At 37.3% G+C, this 21,037-nt stretch overlaps 1 protein-coding gene across 1 annotated transcript; it reads left to right on the top strand.

The window, feature by feature from the left end:
* The first annotated feature begins 7,577 nt into the window (after positions 1-7,577).
* Positions 7,578-17,124, top strand: EBLN1 (endogenous Bornavirus like nucleoprotein 1). The gene is made up of 3 exons (XM_004049145.5): positions 7,578-7,677; positions 12,619-12,742; positions 15,570-17,124. The coding sequence occupies exon 3, from the start codon at positions 15,614-15,616 to the stop codon at positions 16,715-16,717; it is 1,104 nt and encodes a 367-aa protein (XP_004049193.5). The 5' UTR covers positions 7,578-7,677; positions 12,619-12,742; positions 15,570-15,613; the 3' UTR covers positions 16,718-17,124.
* Positions 17,125-21,037: the final 3,913 nt, after the last annotated feature.

Here is a 21,037-nt window from a genome sequence, read left to right as displayed (position 1 = left end):
AATTTACGACTAAATCCTGTGTCTTGGTCTGCTCTGCTCAGCCTACAATAAAAAAAACACACAGACCAGGTGGGTTAAACAACAGACAAAATTTATTTCTCACAGTTCTAAAGGATGAAAAGTTCGAGATCAAGGTGCCAGCAAGGTAGGTTTCATTCTGCTGACTCTTCTCTTCACCTGCGGAAAGCTGCCATCTTGCTGTGTGCTTACGTGACCCCTTTTTTGCACATGTACCTGGGAAAGGAATGTCTAGCTCTCTGATATTCTACTCATAAGGACACTAATCCAATCATGACAGCCACAGCCTCATCACCTCATGTAACACTAATTACTTCTCCAAAGCCCCATCTCCAGCTTCTATCACATAGGGAATTAGGGCTTCAGAATATATGTTTTGGTGGGGACAGAAACATTCAGTCCTTAACACCCTATCAGAGGAATACTTACAGATGAAGATTAGAAAAAATAATAGAAATTAGAAATCAATTTTCCATGCCTACTCACTTATGACCTAGCCATCTATGATAGACTTGGTAAGAAAAAAATGTGTGGTATTAAGGCAGGAAATATGAGAAATTTGCTATTTACTAGAAGGGTTTAATTTTGCCTATAAGCAAATAAAAAGTACTCTTACCCCTTTCCATCAAAGATACAAAACAAAAACAACCTTTTAGAAATGATTATGGCATTTAAGTTAACTCAATTTTATTTTTGGAAATAAAGCATACATTTTAAAACCAAGATGACACTTGATCTTCAAAGTTGCTGTAGGAGAAGAGAACTCAATAATTTCTCAAATAATATAACCAAAAATCTTAAGAATTTTAATCTGGAGTTCTCTATTGGAGGAAAACAACGTCCTGTCATTTTGAAACTATAAAAAAAAAGAGGAAAATCTAGAGCTATATCAAAAAAGCTATATTTAAAGTTGTGGAAAGTCCAGGAATACCGCTGAGGAAAGGCATTCAAGAAGGGATCAGTGTACAAGAATCTCAAGAAAAGTTGTACTTTCTTTGTTCAAACAAAATTATTCGTTGTTATTATTAAAGTGGTAAATGCCTAAGGTTATAATAATAAATATCTATAGAAATTTCGGTACAATTATATTTATTGCAACATTACTTAAAATAGTGAGAAACTATAAACAAGAGATAATATCAAACACTAATGGAAATAGTGAAATAAACTGTGGTTTAGACATTAGACATTAGAATATATAAAAAGCATTTATGCAGACATTTATATAGTGCTCTTCAGAAATAATGCCTTTGGGCAATGTTAAAATATGGCATTAGGCACAAAACGCTGGATACAAAACTGTCCAAAAAGTATAATCCTATTTTGTAATAAGACTGAATTACTTACATAGGTGGTCTATAAATATTTCTTGATAGTGAGTGAAATATATCAAAATGAGAGGATCTGATTTTTTTCTTTTTTACACTTTACCTCCCAAGTTATCTACAACAAATATATATTACTTTAATTTGTTAACTTTTTTCTAATATAAAAATACCTGAACTCATACTCTATATGCAATTTTGAATGCTGTTTTTCTATCTTAAAATTTATGTATTTGTTTGAGTTCCCCAAAGAAACAGGAACCGTATATATTTCCTTTAAGGAATTGGCTCAAGTGATTAGAAAGGCTGAGAAGTCCAAGAGCTACAGTTGGCAAACTGAAGACCCAGGAGAGCCAATAGTTTAGTTCCAGTTTGAATCTGAGCTGACTGGACAAGGCCTGCTCACACTGGGGAGGGCAATCTGTTTACTCAATCTACCAGTTCACATGGTAAACTCATCCAGAAACACCCTCACAGACACACCCAGGAATACTGTTTTACCAAATACCTGGGCAGCCTGTGGTTCAGTTGAGTTGATACATAAGATGAACCATCACAAATTGTATTGAGGAAGACTAGAGAGCCCAGAAATAAATCCCTATATTTACAACAAAATGACTTTCAACAAAAGTGCTGGGATTATTCAATAGGGAAAGGATATTCTTTTCAACAAATGTTGTAGGAAAACTGAACATCCACATACAAAAGAATGAAGTTGGGTCATTGTTTTATACCATATGCAAAAATTAACTCAAAATGTATTACAGACCTCAATATGAGACCTACAACTATAAAACTCTTAAAATATAGGGGGAAGCTTCATGGCATTGGATTTGACAAAGATTTATGTATTTGTTTGAGTAGATATGACACTAGAAACACAAGCAATAAAAGAAAACATAGATAATAGACTACATCAAAATTTAAAACTTCTGTGCATCAAAGGATACTATTAAAAGAGTGGAAAGGTAACTCCCAAGATGAGAGAAAATATTCACAAACTATGTATCTGATAAAGATGTAGTATCTAGAATACGGAAGGAGCTCCTACAATTCAACAACCATAAAAAACTAAACAGCCCAATTAAAAAGTGGCCAAAGGGCTGGAGTGGACATTTCCATAAGAAGATGTACAAATGGCCAATAAGCACATGAAAAATGTTCAACATCATTAGCGCTAGGGAAATGCAAATCAAAACTACAGTGAGATACCACCTCACACGCATTAGTATGGTTGTTATCCAAAAAAACATAAAATAAGAAGTGCTGGTGAGGATATGGGGAAATTGGAACCTTTGTGCACTGTTGATGGGAACTTAAAATTATACGGCTACCATGGGAAAGCAGCAGGCGATTCCTCAAAAAATTAAAAATAGAATTATCACATGATTCAGTAATTCCACTTTTGAGTATACACCCAAAGGAATTGAAGACAGAATCTTGAAGAGATATTTGTACAGTCATGTTCATAGCAGCATTATTCACAATACCTACAAGGTAGAAGCAACCCAGGTGTCCACAGAAACTTGGTAAATGATGAATGAATAAACAAAATGTGATAAACACACACACACACAATGGAACATTATTCAGCCTTAATAGGAGGGAAATTCTGACAATGCTACAACATGGAGGAAACTTGAAGATGTTATGCTTACGTGAAATATATCACTCACAAAAGACAAATTGATGATTTGTATGAATTGTATAATTCTGCTTGTATCAGGTACACAGAATAGTTAAATTCGTAGAGATAGAAAGTAGAATGGTGGTTGCCAGTGGCTGGGGGAAGGGAGAAATAGAGAGTTGTTTTTAAATGAGTGTAGGGTTTCAGTTTTGTATTATCAAAAGAGTTCCAGAGACTGGTTGTACAACAGCATGAATGTACTAATTCTACTGAACTCTACACTTAAAAATGGCTAAGATGTACATTTTGTTGTATGTATATTTTATCACGATTAAAAATGAAAATATGAATTATTTTGAGGGGATTTTCCCCCTCATATAACACAGTGTGATATTGAAGCAAGGATAGATAAGCAGACAAACGGAAACAATTCAGAACCCAGAAACAGATTTAAGCACATTTAATTAAAAAGAAAGTTGAAGGCCAGGCCCAGTGGCTCACACCTGTAGTTCCAGCACTTTGGGAGGCCAAGGCAGGAGGATCAGTTGACGCTAGGAGTTCAAGACTGGCCTGGGCAACATAGACCCTGTCTCTACGATTTAAAAAAAAAAAAAAAGGAAAGGAAGAAAAGAAAAGTGAGCCCTCAAGGAAGAGAAGCACAACTCCTGACTCCTTAAGTGACTTCCTTCCAAAGAGTTCAGTATGGAAAGGAGAAAAGAGTAACTTTAAGTGAAGGAATCTGACAAGTACTACCTCAGCCAGGTGATCAAGATCAACATCAACAGTGATAAGTCATGTTGATGGTATGTACCCTTGACAGGATGTAGCTCTTCACCTCTGTGGTCTTCCTTCCAAAAATTTATATTCCCACTCTATTCACAATGAAAACGTCACACAAATTTCAATAGAGGGTCATCCCGCAAAGGGGTACCAAACCAAATCCTGATTCCTTTATATTTCCCCTAAATTTTGCTTTAAAACTGTACATTTCTCTTGTTTTTCTATTCTACTCCTCATGTACTTTTCATAGGCAGCTAAAAACAAAACAAAGCAAAATAAAAATAATTAGTACTTTCAACAGTGTGCCTATAAATATCCTCAGCCAGAACTATCAGTTCCTTATGTACGTTTTCTGTTTTCCGCGTTCCTGCAGATGACAGTTTCACCACTGTCTTCGTGGGGTTTGTACCTCCTGTTAATAAATTATAATATGTCCCCTTTCCTTCAGACTCCAACAGCTATTTCATTACTGTCTTTTAAGGCTTCAATAATGGGCTCTTTAAGGACTTCCATCTCCTGCTTGCCACCTGGTCCCAACGTAAGGCTGCAAGTTTTTCTTAAGGCAGACACCATTTCCAAATACCAAGTTCTGTCTTATTATCTGTTGTTGCATAATAAACCACTATAAAACTCAGTGAGTAAAAACGACAACCGTTTTTTATCATATGTCTTGGTTTTTAAAATTTTTCAAATTTTTTATTATTTGGTTTGAGATCGGGTCTTGCTTTGTCGCCCAGGCTGGAGAGCAGTGGCACGATCATAATTCACTGCAGCCTTAACCTCCTGAGCTCAAGCGATCTTCCCACCTCAGCCTCCTAAGTAGCTGAGACCACAGGTGTGTGCCACCATGCCCAGCTATTTTTTAAATTTTTTGTAGAGTCAAGGACTCCCTACGTTGCCCAAGCTGGTGTTGAACCCAGGACTGCATTTATTACCTGGCTTGTGAATGTGCCCACTCTAACTATGGCAAATGGGGATGTGATGACACTTTGGATCCTTTAGTATCAATGTGAATTCAAATCCTTGAAAAGTCAGGAATTCCTGTTCCCCCAGTTCACCCACACAAATGGCTATATGTCCCTTTGGAAAAAGGACTGGGGGAATCTATCATATGTACTTGCTGTGGGTGATAGAATTCTTCCTGGGACCTGGTCTATCCTTCAGTTAACGAGTTCCTAGCCTGAGTAGTGGCTCGGATCCAGAAATGAGGCAGAATATGGTCATTTTTATTGGGGTGATTGGTTTTAATCTCCTGAAGATCCATGGTTGATTTCTTTTCTTTTCTTTTTGGAGACGGGGGTCTCACTCTGATGGCCAGGCTGAAGTTCAGTGGCGTGCATCATCATGGCTCGTGGCAGTCTCAAACTCCTGGGCTCAAGTGATCTTCCTACCTCAGCCTCCCAAGTAGCTTGGAGTACAGATGCATGCCACCATGCCTGGATAATTTTTAAATTTTCTGTAGGGATGCGGGGGGTCTTACTACATTTCCTGGGCTGATCTTGAAACAATCCTCGTGCCTCGGCCTCCCAAAGTGTTGGGATTACAGGTGCGAGCCACCCCTCTTGGCCTCGATTTATCCTGATTGTATAATTTGAGTAATATGCTTATTGGCTGCTCATCCAAGATGTCCCTACAGATGCTATGTTCCATTAACCAGCTTCACATCTCTGTGAGTCAGACACCTCTCCCTCTTTCAATCCAAACTTGCCAGCCATTAGAATAATAGCCCACGATCTGCCCTTATCGCTGCAGGACACTATCATCCCCATTGTTATCAGGGAGCCCAGTTCTGTACTAGTATCGCCAATATCAGCCCAAGGCCACAGGGGACAGCCACACTGACCTTCACAGACATGCTGGTGCCCCTCATCCGGATGACTTTATTGCTTTATTAAACAGTGTCCTCTGGCCCCTCCCACAGTCTATCATTGGTGAGTGGGTTTTCTGGCACTCAACAGGGTATATTCACTCTAGAACATTTTCCTAACCTTTTGATCCTTTATTTTCCTGTCTGCCATGGAAGTTCCAGCACTTTCTCTCACATAATGTGGCCATGTTTTCTACAAGCTTCTAAGATCTTGTAGTGTGTTGTCACCAACTCCTAGGTTGCTTGTCAGGGTTAAATCCTGTTTCACAGGACAATGCTCTGTCTTGATTGACCCTCATTTATCCAGCCTTATCTTCTACTCACTTTGATCCAACACCAAATATCCTGTCTTGGTTTGTGATGGTATATGTCAGCTCAGTCCTACATCTCCTTTTGAGAGCATCATCTCTTCCCTCTCTCAGCAGGCTGGCTCATGTTATGACTCAACCCTACTCATTTATCTGATGGCTCAAAGAGGAGGTAGAAGTGGATCTGAAAGGAATGCCTGTGGCCTGGCAAGGCAGATGACTGCATCATCTTCAAGCAAGCAAGCAGTGCTGGCCTTTAACAGGATGAAGTGGGCCACTTCTATAGGCCCAGAGTCTGGGAGAATGTGGGAATTCAGGATGCCACCATGCCATGCCTTAAGGTCAACTTCTTCCCAACAGGCCCTCTCCTTATTCAACCTCTTCCGAAGCTCTGTTACTCTTATTGTTGACGCTCGGGCTTGATTCTTAGCCTCTTTTGGTGTTGGCTCATAGAAGATGAGAATCTCTTTATATGGTGTGGAAGAGGCCGTCTGACTTTGCTGCTTGCCTTTAATTGGTGATTAATTAACCTCAGCCTTTTGTTGTCTTCCTCTAGGGCATCCACTGTTGTCAGCAGCAGCCAATTCCCTAATCCTTGTAATTACCACTTTCTCTAGCTCTCAAAATCCTGATACTGCACCTGCCAGTGCATTCCCTTTTACTGGTATCCAACGCCAGCTCACACCGGGAATGTTTTAATACTTGCACCACTGTCTCATGCCAGAGGTATCCATGCTCCATCTATCCCCAGTGATGGGTCTTCAGTACCTGCCTGCCAGTGGGTGATCTGGCTGTGCCTGCAATCTCATTTTAAAGCCACTTTCCTAGGATCACTTCCAGCACTAGCTGCTGCAGGTCAGATGCCCTGAGACTCTGAGATTTGCATGTACAGTTTATTGAAGAGTGCTCTCAGAAACAACTCCTTTGAGGAAGCCAGGGAGAAAATAGTACTGAGCAGAGGAAAAAGCCAAACTGAAATGCAGCTGCATCAGTAGCCTCAGCTGGCTCCAGGGGGAGCATTGAGGCTGAAAGAGCATTCAGAGATGTACCAATCCAAGGCACCAGGGCTGGGTCTTTGAATCGCTGCATTGAATTCAGTCATTGGATTGTGGGCTACCCTTGAAGAAGAGGCATAAATGTATTGAGGCAACTTCCTTTAACCAAGGTCAAGACCAGAAAATGGATTCAGCTGTGAGCCATCAACAGCCAATAATTACTCCCAGCAACAGCCTTGAACCTGAAGGGGGACTGGGTGAGGGGCCATAGTATCCATGGCACAAGTCTCCTAGGAGTGGTTTCTTTTCTTATTATTTTTCCTTTTATATGTATTATTTCTTCCTGTCTTTTTAGGTCATTGTTATTGTTTTTTTCTTTTTTGTTACACATTTGGTTTGTATACTTTAATTTTTAAAAAAACAGCAAAGTCATTAAGATTTATATTTAAACGACAGAGATTTTGCTATGCAGTTACATGGTTTGGCTGTGTCCACCTAAATCTCACCTTGAATTGTAATCCCAACTGTTGAGGCAGGGACTGGTAAGGAGGTGATTGGATCATGGGGGTGGATTTCCCTCATGCAGTTCTCGTGATGGTGAGTGAGTTCTCACGAGATCTGATGGTTTAAAAGCATCTGGCAGTTCCCCTCGTCCTTGCTCTTTCTGTCGCTCCTGCTGCCCTATGAGGAAGGTGCTTGCTTCTCCTACTTCAGCCATGCTTGTAGTTTCCTGAGGCCTTCCCAGCCATGCGGAACTGTGAGTCAATTAAACCTCCTTTCCTTATAAATTACTCAGTCTTGGGTAGTATATTTACAGCAGTGTGAGAACGGACTAATACACCTAGTTACTCCTCTTTACATTGTTTTCTAAATAGTCTGTATTTGTTGCTTGCTTTTTGACTTAGAAGTTATTTAGGAGAGACTTAATATTTAACCTTTTTCAAGTGGTTGTTTTTTCCAAAGTTAATTTTATGAATTTATGGTTATATCATGGTGCAGTCAGAGAACGTAGTATCTGCTTTTGTCATTTATTACAGTTTTCTGTTTTCCACTAAGTTTTGTTTCCATTTTTCTTGCATATACCAAGGAAGATAAAAAATAACAATGCAGTTGAATCTGACAAACACATTGGTGTGTAATGAAATGTATGGTGTGCGGGATATACAGAAAAAGCAGAGGATATGTTTTTTCCTCTTTGTCTTTCTTTATATTACCAAAGTTCTTGGCACATAAGAAATGAATATGAGAACAGTATGAAAGTGAAGCGGTTCTCTTTATTCCTTTGTGCCTTCACATACTGATCAGGGAAAAGAAACCAGGATGATAAGTTTTTGCACTGGTGAAACCCTATCTCTACTAAAAATAGAAAAATTAGCTGGGCGTGGTGGCACGCACCTGTAATCTCAGATACTCAGGAGGCTGAGGCAGGAGAATCACTTGAACCCAGGAGGCGAAGGTTGCAGTGAGTCAAGATTGCACCACTGCACTGCAGCCTGAACGACAGAGCGAGACTCCGTCTCAAAACAAAAAAAATATATATATACACATACATATATATATAAATAATTTCTGAGTATGTATTTATTGCTTTAAAAATCAAGCAACAGAATTGTTATTGTAATAAGCGTGAGAGGGTTTCCCAGGCAACATTGGATTCTGATTGGCTGAGTCAAGGTAAAATGATGCAGCGCACAAGTTTTGTGTTTTAGACTTAAAGCTCAAGTGTACTTACTTAGTTTTTGATCTCAATAAAATAGTCTTAAGGAAAATCATAAAAAATTTTGATTATGTGGATTTCGGCAAAACAGAGATGGAGCGGACATAGGGCAGGAAGTACTCATGATTCTTGATTAAACTTCCAGTGTTTTGAAAATCAAGTTAAAATTTCTGAAGATTTATACTCTGTTTAATTGTATTAGCACAATTTATAAATTATTGCAACTTTTCACTAAAATCCTGTCCTTCCTCAGTCTTCATTGTATATGTCTAACCTATATTTTTAGAATAGTTTTGTGTGCCAAACTACCAATGATGAGAATTATATATTTCAAACAAATATTCTAAGTTTTTGAAATAAAACCACAAATAAATTACCTATTGTACATAGAATGTTGCCATCTAGATATTTTTTCAAAAGAGTAGAAAGTATTCTCATTTTGATGCAAGTAGCTTGTTTTCCTTAAAGAGGTTGTTGCCCTGTTTGAGTCTATTGGTGATAATTCAAAGTAGGTTATATATTATCTTTAGTTTTAAAAGATTTAACAAATCTAGATTGAGACAGTTTGAAGACTAAATGTTTGCTGTAAACATAGTTGTAGAATAAAGAGTGAAGGAAAAATACATCACATATATGGATTGGGGGGTATGTTATCACTAATTTGTTTTTGTGGTTTTTTTTTGTAATTTGTTTGTACATGCCAGATGAGGTGTCCCTAAATTGGGTTTCACCGAATGACTTTTATTGGGGTAAAAAAAAAATCATAGAAGCACAGTCACCTGCAGATAAAATATTGAAACACTGAGTTTGAAACTCTTCTCTGAATATCTGGTACTCATTATGGCATAAACCACACATCGTATAGTGTTTTACATTGTTGTTACTGTTTAATTTTTCTTAGATGCTAAGAAAAATTTAAGTGTAGTTTGTTAAAGATAATTTGAAAATATAAAAAAGAAGAAAATAGTTAAACATAGTTCTAACAGTATTATGCATACAATTTTGTACTGTCATTTTCTCTTGATATCTTGTGACAATTTTCCCATATTAATATGTAATATATTTTTCCCTGCTGTGTAATATTTCATCTAGTACATATACCACAGCACACTTAACTATTCCACTATCACCAAACATTTAAGATGTTTCATTTCTTCATGGTCATATATAATGCTGAAATGAGGGTCTTTGTATATAAATATTTTTTTCTTTCATATTTAGGAAAAATTTCTTGTGTAGTGTTTTTATAAGCTACACCACTGAGGCAGAGTATTACTACATTTAAAGTTCTTGATATCTGTTGCTAAACTGCCTTCAAAAAAGGTGGTGTCAATTTGCACTTTCAATGGCTGTATATGAGAATGTCTGTTTTGCCATACTTCTAGCAGCAGTGAGAATTGTCAAAACCATTTTCTAGTTATTTTGAGAAAAATATTAATACTATCTCCTTATTGTTTTAATTTGTATTTCTTTGGTTATTAGCAATGCTGATAATTTCCTCAAGTTTGTTAACTTGCTTTCTTCTGTGATTTGGCTGGGCATACTTTAAAAAGCATCTTATAATAAAGCTATTTATAATGTACAGTGATATCATATAGATAGTATTGTGATAATATATTACACATTGTGTATTGATATAACTTACACCCCATACAATTCACCCGTTTAAAGCAAACAGTTAAATGACTTTTTAATATATTCATAGGGTTGTGCAACCATCACCACAATTAATTTTACAACATTTTCATCACTCCAACAAGGAATCATGTACCTATTATCAGTCACTCCTTATTTACCCCCAAACCCCTTTACAGACCTAGGCATACACTAATCTCTACTTTCTGTCTCTATATGTCTACTTATTCTGGATATTTTATATAAATGGAATCCCACAACATATGATCTTTTGTGACTGCCTTCTTTCACATAGCGTAAGTTTTCAAGGGGCAACCATGTTGTAGCTTGAAATAATGCCTTCTTCTTGATCATCTAATAATGTTTTGTTGTACAGATATAACTCATTTTATTTATCAGTTTATCAGTTGATGGATATTGGAGTTGTTTCTACTTTTTGACTGTTACAAATAATGCTTCTATGAACATTTATGTACAAGTTTTGGGGTGGACACATATTTTCATTTGTCTTGGGCCTAAACCTAGGAGTGCAGTTGGTGGGTCCTATGGTAACTCCATGCTGAGTATTTTGAGGAATTGCCAGAGTGTTCATACCTGCTTTTATGCATGTTAATCTATTGGTGTCTTGGTGCTGTTCTTAAAGATTTGTATGAGGTCTTTATATAAGGTCAATGTTAACCTTGTATACTTGCAGAAAGTATTTTAATCCCCATATATCGCTTGCCTTTAATTTAGGTAATGAGTTTTGTGTGCAAATATTTTTCAGTTCTACATTGTCAGTTCTGTCAGTATTTTATTTTGTAACTTGTTTCATTGTTACTAAGCTTTTTAAAAAACCATTCCTTGGCTGGGCAAGGTGATGCATGCCTGTAGTCCCAGCTACTCAGGAGGCTGAGGAAGAAGGATTGCTTGAGCCCAGGAGGTTGCAGCAGTGGTGAACCATGATGGTGTCACTACACTCCAGCCTGGGCGACAGAGTGAGACCTTGTCTCAAAAAAAAAAAGAAAGAAAGAAAAACAAAAAATCAAAAATCAAAAAACCTATTCCTCTGTGGAGTTTGAATCATATTAATGTATATTTTCTTGTAATTTTTCTATAATTTAATCTTTTAAAATATTTCATTCCTTTATTTAGGTTATTTGGGTGGATGGTATAAGACTAACAGCAAAATGGATTTTTACTTCCAATTATCTAACCAGTTGTACCATTACCATTTTTCTTAACACTTCCTCTCTTCCCTGCTGAATTTGTCTTGATATTGCCTCTTTTATTGATTATTAATTTTTTTTTTACATGTTCTAATGTCTGTTTTGGTCAGCATGCCTATTCCTGCACCAGGACCACATTGTTTAAATTATTGAAGGTTTAGAATATGTTTTGTACCCAGGAAAACAGCCATATTTCCTTCAACCCAGCACCTCATATTTAATTAATCATCTTTTTCAAACATTTCTTAGTGACTCTTATTTTTTTCCAAATGTTACCCAGCTTTTTCCAAAGTTTTCTTATGTTTTCTAAATACTGTTTGAATATTCATTGTGCTTGCATGAAACGCTCAGTTAAACTTCAAGAGACTTGACATTTTAATAGCAGTAAATTTTGTCATCCAGGAACCTGGTATATCTCCCTGGTTATAGTTTTTCGAAAAAGCTCAGCCAAGTGTTGTACTCATTTTATGCAAATCACATATGGTTTACTCCCCACTGGAGCAGATCCAGGTTCTGAGGGGCCTAAAGCTTATATGATTTTTGGGGGTTTTCTTAAAGAAAATGAATACAAAACTACAAATACAAAATTAGGTACCTAATCTTGGAAGGAGCCTGGGTGAGTAGTGGGCTCTGGAGCTGCCTTTATTTTCTAGGCAGTTGGCTTCTTTTCACAGGTATGTCTTTGTTGATCTTGTTATTATATATTTGTAATATATTATCTTGTGTTCCTATAGGAATTAAAGAATCTATGAACTAAACTTAGAAAATACTTTGAAAAAATCTGTTTTCTACTTTTCCATTTTTGAATTTCTATACAAATAATCATACTATATGTGACTAGCAATAACTTTATATCATCTTCTGTAATATTTTTCTACATCTTAAACTTGTTGAGAAACAGATCCATATACTGAAGGTCTTTAATAAATGTTTTTAGTGATGACTGATAAGCTAAACAAAGGAGTGTATGTACTGAGGCCATAGCTAGATGAATTTGCTACTCACCGTTTCATGCTTCAGATGCAACATAATTTTGCCCATAATGCAGAGTGTAGGCTACAGACCTGTACGTATAGACTAACACACTTTGCATCATAGACTGGGTTTTTAATACAACCTTTTTTTTTTTTTCTTTTAGAGACAGGATCTCACTCTGTTGGCCAGGCTGGAGTGCAGTGGTATGATCATAGCTCACTGCACCTCTGAGCTCCTGGAGTCAAGCAATCCTCCTACCTCAGCCTCCGAAGTAGCTAGGACTGCAGGTACGTGCCACCATGCCCAGCTAATTAAAAAAAAAAAAAACAAAAAACTTTTTTTTTTTTTTTTTTTTTTAAGAGATGGTGTCCTGCTATATTGCCCAGGCTGGTCTCGAACTCCTGGACTCAAGGGATCCTCCCACCTTAGCTTCCTGAAGCACTTAAGATTACAGGCACGAGACACCACATCCAACCTTACTATAATTTTAATGCTCTAAACTCAGAGTATATGTATAAAGACTTCTCAACAGTTTTCATTCTAGAAATTATTCAAGAAACTATGTATTTGACCTGGTTTCTTGGATCAAAAATAGCCAAAATGAGAAGAAAAGCTTCCTAATGAAATAGTCCTCAACATAAGTTAATAACTAGGTTTAAAGAGTCTCACTAGGGACTTATTCTATTTACAAAACAAATAAAAAATATTGAAAAGGTTATTTAGTATATGTATCCTACTGCTACAGCATTTTATAAGATAAGGGATCAAATTTTCATAGGCCGTTTGAAAATTGCATATTTTAGAAATTTCAGAAGACACATCATTTATCATTTCTGTTTTACTCTAATGTTTTTGAATTCTAATATAGAGATTGTAGGACAACAGAAAAATGGACAATTCAAGTTATTAATTAAATTAACTGTCATCTTTGTAGTTGATACATATTTTGGAAAACTCACAAAATCCTATAGTACCCAAAGCATCCCACCAAGTGCTTTAGAGATATGCAGTACATTGTGGTTTATGGCACTGAGAACACCAACCCTAGCCCCTAATTATCCAAATAATCAAGAATACTGGGACGTTTTTAGTTAAGACCTTTGGTTTTAGTAACCGAAGATACCTATTCACAATAAAGAATGCTCAGATAATTGTGATTATAACTGCTAGTTAAGTTTAGTTGCATGATTAACTAAATGTTTGAGACATGGGATTAAGAAGGGACATGGTAAAACACAAGCAGCTTTAAGTGACTTTAATTAGCACGCCAAACAGATGGAGGGAAAAGCTCACATGCTCACCTTAAACTTGTTTTCAGGCCAGGTGCAGTGGCTCACACCTGTAATCCCAGCACTTGGGGAGGCTGTGGCGGAGGGGTGGGGTAGCGTGGGGTAGAGTGGGATGAGGCCAGATTACTTGCGGTCAGGAGTTCGAGACCATCCTGGGCAAAGTGATGAAACTCTATCTCTACAAAAAACAAACAAAAATTAGATGGGCATACTGGCAAGTACATGTAGTCTCAGCTACTTTGTGGGTTGGGGCAGGAGGATCACTTGAACAGGGAGGTCGAGGCTGCTGTGAGTTGAGATTGCGCCACTGCACTCCAGCCTGGGTGATAAAGTGAGACCCTGTCTCAAAAAAAAAATTGTTTTTTGTTAACACGATTTAATACCTATTAGATTTTGTCTTTGTGTAAACATAAGGAAATAACAAAAACGCTATAATTTATATGTGCTTTCAGAATTGGGAACCACAGAAAAATCCATGAAGTTTTAGGATGTTTTTAAGTGTGTGGAGATTTTGAACATTTCTTTTCATAAATCTCACCTTTTTCTACCTCCAAATGGACTTTCGGGGAATAAAAATGGATTATTGTGAATTAATGCAAAGAAAAATATTTATTGAGATGCACAACTTACCACCCAAATCAAAAGCCTATATTTGGAACAAGACAGTTAAGAACATGACAAAACATAATAACCTTTCATTGCATTAAGAGACGAGAAAAGAAAGGAATGAATGACCATGTAATGTTATATCCCTTCCATTGGAGAACTTTTGCATAGAATATTGTGATTAGCATGGTGATTGCGTCAGCTTTAAGCTTTTATCACTGTCTAGGTTTTAAAGCAGGGCATGCAATATTATATCTTAAAAGCTCTTTAATTTTTAAAAACCCCAGAGAGCCTTTGAGACTTAATTAAAATTCAAATCAACCTTAGATGTATGTCCAAGACAGTTTTCAAAAGACCTGTACAACCTGTGTTCCTTTGATTCCATTCCCTTTCCAGTGTTATCTCCAGTTGCTCTGGGCAGCACCCACTTGGCCAGCGAGTTTGGAAACCTGAGGGCATTCTGGGGTTGACACAATGATTTGATATAGGGTATCACTGACACTTAGAGGAGGGGACCAGGTTTGCCTGATGGCCCCAAAACTTGATTTGGTTCTGCACAATGAAAAATGTTCCTGCCCTGCTAGTTTCAAAAGATGCCCTGAGCAATATCCTAGACAAATATGGCAGTAGTACTTTTAATACAGATCTAAGTCAGTAGCCCTTCTGTGTGAAGGAATACTGAAAAGTTTTAAAAGAAGCTACACAAAAAGGCTCCTTATTTAGGGAAAAATTCCTTATGTCGAGGAAAGCTTAAACGACATAAAGATATTACGTAAGAACTGTCAAACAACTAACTCTTTCTGTGGATCCTGGCTTTGTTAGAAGTTTTGTTTTGTTCATTATAGGGGGTTTTATTGGCATTACTTCGATGTTTTAAAAGATGACATTACAATATTACTGATCTTGATGATTGAGTTTAAATTTATGGAAACCTTAAATTTTGTGCTCGAAATGAGTGGTTGACTCTTCTCTCTATAGGCATAGCTCTGGTGTTCACAGTTGACAGGGGAAAGGATTTTAGTGCAACTGCACATTTAGGTGTAAAAGCATGAAAATCAAAATTATGTTATGTAATTAAGGAGATCTGGAAATTCCTTTACTAGACTAAAAAACTGAATATTACTAAGAAGTAAATGAGATACAGAAGTCATAACACATTTTATTAATAAATGTAATTTAAAAATATTTTGTATTAGTGCCATTCTCTATATTTTTTTAGTGCAGTACAAAATTGTGTGAAAATCACAGAAACAATCACCCACAATGTCCCACCCAAGAAACAACCCACAGACCAGCAGCCCACAAGACAGTACAAAGGATGGGAGCAGCTTCCATTACTTTCAAGGGAGATTTGAGCTCTCTGGGAAGGGCAGACAGTATCCAGCAGATGCATTGGGGCCCCAACCTGGTATTGGAGATGTTAAGGACATTGAAAAAGCAGCTAAGTCTATGCTAGACCCAGCACACAGATCTCATTTTTACCTTGTAACCCCAAGCTTAGTATTTTTGTGTTTTATATTCGATGGATTACACAAGGCACTACTCAGGGTCGGTGTGAGCAAAAGGTCTAATATTGTGATTGGGAATGAGAACAAGGAAACAGGTACTCTCTATGCTAGCAAATTTGAAGATGTTTTGCCTACCTTCACTGCCCTTGAGATGTCATCAATTCTGCGTCAATGCTGTGATCTTCTGATAGGCGTTGCTGCCGGATCGAGTGACCCGATACGCACCAACAGCCTCCAAGTACAGAGACAATTCAAGGCAATGATGATATCCATTGGAAGACCTTTGCATAGTGAAAGTGCTGATTTATTAATTAGCTATAATGCAGGGCCAGCTATAGATTGGATCAACTCAAGACCATGGGTTGGAGGATTAATGTTCACATCTCTATTTGGAGAATTTGAATCCCCTGCGTGCGAGCTACTTGATCAAGTTAAAGTAGTTGCCAGCAAAGCACAGATGACGACCTCCTACACTGTGAGAATGTTCCTGGATCAGTGTGTGGATGGTTCCACTGCTTTACCCGCTGTTGTGTCAGAGATTCCAGTTTTTGAGCAGAAGAAAGCACTGGCTAAAAAGGTACTTGGAGATTTCTTTGAATTTGGGGGTGTACTTCGCCATCCTGTTATTGGGGTGCTATCGCCACAAATGTTCCCAAACCTAGCAACAGCAGCAAACTACTGGGCCAAAAGAAGGAATTCCACATTTTCTGGTTTTGAAGCCCTTGACTTTATACCAGGATCAACTATTACATTCCCTGTACTTCAAATGGCATCTGCTCAGAAAATCTCCAGAGGAAGTGACATGGATCCATATACACTTAACATCCTTCACGGTTATGGGATTTCGGGATTTGAATAACAAATACATGAACTAATCCTTATATATACATATAAAAAGAAATTATGTGAAAATCACATTCTAAAATAGTATCTGAGAGTTGCCTATTGTTTTCAATCTTGGTCTGTCTTTGACATCTATCGCAACTTCTCTATAATCTTTTATTTTTTAAAAGAGTCCATCCAATATTCTCTGGCCACTGAAAGATGTGATCTCCAAAGTCTTTTTAAGTACTGGAGGCTAAAAATATGCTTTGACATGTAGAATTTTGAAATAATTGAAATGTTTTCTGTAGTCACATGGGGAGTTTTTATTTTATTCTTCATAGATAAGGCCCAGATCATTTTTAAGGTTATTGTATTTCTTCTCTAATTTGTCTTGATTTTTTTTTATAATTATGTTGAAATAAATCTGATGCATTATCACTTTTCCTAGCACTATTTTTTGTTATGGTTCTAGTGTCCTCCTGTACCTCTGTTCATTTCAGGAGATCTCTTTTATGGAATGACTTATTTTTTCTTAAATCAAAATGTAATCATTAAGTCAATGCAAGGATCTGGCTATTTTAATGGATCTTGTAGTGTAGTCACATCTGAGCATTTACATATTGAAATACATGTTATGAATTATTTTCCTTTTAGTTCTCTGTTAAACTATTGAGATGCTATTTTCATTTCTAAAACATTGTTTATGTAGTTAGATTATATCACCCAGGAATTTCATTCCCAAATATGTGGTGGATTACGTTTCCAAAGGTGGCTATAGCAATATCTCCCATTGCACATCTATTTTCTTTCTGTAGACGAAGCCGGGCGTGCGGTGGCGCGATCTTGGCTCACTGCAACTTCTGCCTTCCGGGCTGAAGCGATTCTCGCGCCTCAGTCTCCCAAAAAGCTGGGACTACAGGCGCACACCCGGCTAATTTTTTGTATTGCCCCAGGTTGATCTCGAACTCCTCGGCCTCCCAAAGTGCTGGGATTGCAGGCGTGAGCCACTGCGCCCGCACCACAGGTACATTGAATATAACCTCGCCGTTTCAGCATCAAGAGGTGGGGTCTGTTTTCCCTTTCCTTGAATTTGGGCTGGTCCTGTGACCTGTTTTGGCCAATAGAATGCAGCGAAATAATGTTGTGTAAGTTTGGGGCTTGGCCTTAAGAGGCTTGCAGCTTCCACCTTCGCTTCCAGGAATGTTCTTTCTTTGAACCTTGCTGCCATGCTACCAGGAAGCCCGAGAAGCCACATGAGAGTTTAACCTGTAAGAGAAGGGTGGTCCTAGGCCAACATCCCCAGCTGAGCTCCAGGCCAGCAGCCAGTGCCAGCTGAGTTATGTGAGTGAGGCCACTTTGACTTCTTAGGGGCCCCAGAGCCCCAACTGCCTCTACTTTGTCAAGCAGAACTGCCTAGTCAACCCACAGAATCATGAGAAGCCATACATGCTGTTTAGGATGGTTTATTTCACTCGGTAGATAAAATAGGCTATCAAAGGGAGTCATTACAGCATATTCATTATAAAAAAGTTGTTAAATCTGACATTGTTAAGAACCACTGTCACAGACAGTAAACACGTTCCCCTTAGGACTTTTAAAAGATTCAACAACTTGCAAAGATTTTTTTTTTTCTTCTAACAGTAGATCACTCGGATTAAAAACTAGTCAATTCCCAGATTTAAAAAGACAACCAGTAAGGCAGAAACTTGCTACATCAATTTCTGAATTTTTATTATTCTCTCCCATTTTAAGAGGGAAATTCATTATTTTCTATCGGAAGGCAAAAAAAATGGCTAGAGTTAGCTGTAAGACAGTGGTTGCCATCCTATGAGTCAAAAACTGGCGAAATTTCTCTAACTCTGTGCTTACCAATCATTGTGTGCTAATTCTGAAATGTATACAGATGTTGTTATGATTAGAAAAATACAAATTCACTCAAAAGCACTACTAATTGTATAGTTTCTTTTCTGCTCATTATATAATTTTCAGTTGTGGAGGGATCTGAACATTAAAACGGAGTTCTCATACTTGAAATATTGGGAAACCCACTGCTGGAGGTCCCTAAATCCAGCTGCTAATGGATTTGTAGCTGCTAGTATTCCTTCAGATGAATCACTGTCTTCTCTCTATTTGGTTTCTGGATCTTGAAATCGTTTGGTTTCTTACAGTAAACTGAGCAATGGACTAGGAAAAGAAATTCCATAGAAAAGTTAGATAAGAACTTTTAGTGGCATTTGTAGAGCAACATAGACTTTCATTAACCATCATAAAGAATTGCCTCATGGAGCCATTTTTAGAAAGCACAGACTTTTTTCTGTGGTTTCTGGGTTGGTGGAGGTCACTAGGTTGGTGGAGATATAAGTAACTGGGAGTAAATGGAAAAGCTAGTGGTTGTACATGAAGGAATAAAAATTCATAGTAATTTATGGCATTTGAATTGAATGCTGTACACAAATAAGGATATATTCTGGAAGTCCTAAGTCAGGAAATGATATTTATTGAATCTGAGCATACCTTTAAATATTTTAAATACCTTTTAAACATTTTATGCTTCACATTTTTCAAAGAATTTTCCTGACATCTACCTCACGAGTGTCTTGAGGATCTACTGAGATATTATTCTCTGTATTTGTAGACCAGGAAACTGAGGGCACAAAGAGGTGAAGTTATTTTGTCCAAGGTGAATCACAGAGCCCGAAGAGCGGCTCAAGTCTCTGAGCCCTCATTTAGTATTTTTAGAGTAAACATGATCTTTAAGATTAAAGACTTATAAAACTCCTGTTCTTATCAAGCACTGACACTAGATCTACCAACCCTTATTGAGATTAGCTTGATGTCATTAGCCAGGGAGAACTTGCTTCAATACCAGACAGGGGGTAGGGGACGGGGACACACACATAAAACAACATGAAAAAGCCAGTGAAAGCATCACTATGTTCACTTGCGTATTAAAGTGATTTCATATACTTATTGTTCTTCTTTGTTATGGGTGATAGACATTTTCTTAATCGAATAGAGAGAATGAATAAAAATGTCTTTAGAGATCTATTACTGCTATCACCATTAATCTGTAACATACAATTTAAGCAAAGTGTGCTTACTGTGTAATTTCATTTTAAAGACAATTCCTGTAGCTTTCCTCTCAACTAGTCTGCCATCATTAAGCATCTAGGTGGACCCTAGAACTACCAATGTTGAACTTCAATTGAGTATTTGATGCATTTTAAATGGTTTTTCTCCATAATTTAAACATAGACCAACATAGAGGTTTAACAGTGTAAGAGAAAGACTGAGGTTTAAAAGAACTATGTTGAGATTCTCTGGTGTAAAAAAAACTGGAGGACTGTTTTGAGTTAATTTGCATCAATATTGGCAGAAGCTTTAGCTATCATTGATCAGCATGTGTTTGCATTTTTAAAATCTTTTAAATGTTGGTGTCCGATGGAAATCCTTTAAGTTTTAAATTTTGCTAGTTAAGATTTAACAGCAGGGAGAGGAGAAGGAGGAAGTAAAGAAAAACTGCTGTCCATTTTCATCACTCTTTCATAAAAGGTGGGACTCAGTTTCAAAATAGAGGACAATTGTTTAAATTGAGAAAAGTTGGCTTCATGGACAGCTGTTACATGGTCCTTATTTCCTTGCTATGCTGTGGACTGGTGGAAATTGAATGACAGAGGGAAGTCGCTTAACACGCCTGCACTGGGAACAACAGACCTAAGCCAATCTCTTTGTTTTATGGATGAGCAAATTAGAATTCCTGCCCATGTATATCTAAACATACTTTAAGAAGCTCAGTAAGGCTGATGCAGAAGTGTTTCTTTTTTTTTTCTGAAGAGAGCTTCATTCTCTGCTTGTGCTGGCCAAAGCCCCTTAGAGATCATGTACCTAGAAAGGCCCAGTCATCATTTCCAGTAGCCACTAGAGTTCCTTGATTGTCATGTCAAAAAAGATGCTATTTTTCTGGTAAATAATGGCTTCTTTTCCTTTATATTCTTGCTGGAGTAGTCAAAAAAACTTCTCTGATCTGAAATCTGATTGTTCTGGCTACTAATGTCATTCATCAGAAAAGTGAGGCCACTAATTAATATTAGGAGCATAAATGGAATTTGGGACATGTTTTTATAATTTTGTTCACCAGGCATAAAAGAAATTTTAAGATATTTACATTTTCCCAGTGCCATATATCTTGTTATAACTTCCGAAGTCCATAGAACTTTGTTTTCTTAATGTTTTTACCCTGGCATTTCAAGATTTGCATGTATAGGAAGGAAAAAAAAATCTCTTGAAATTGGACATTACCGCCAAACTCTCATCTCTGTTTTTCATTGCCATTTCATTTTCTTTGTCCCTTCTT

Source organism: Gorilla gorilla, chromosome 8 (genome assembly GCF_029281585.2).
Source record: "Gorilla gorilla gorilla isolate KB3781 chromosome 8, NHGRI_mGorGor1-v2.1_pri, whole genome shotgun sequence".
Classification (NCBI taxonomy): domain Eukaryota; kingdom Metazoa; phylum Chordata; class Mammalia; order Primates; family Hominidae; genus Gorilla; species Gorilla gorilla.
The sequence above is the reverse complement of the archived record's forward strand: the minus strand, read 5'-3'. Positions and strand labels throughout refer to the sequence as shown.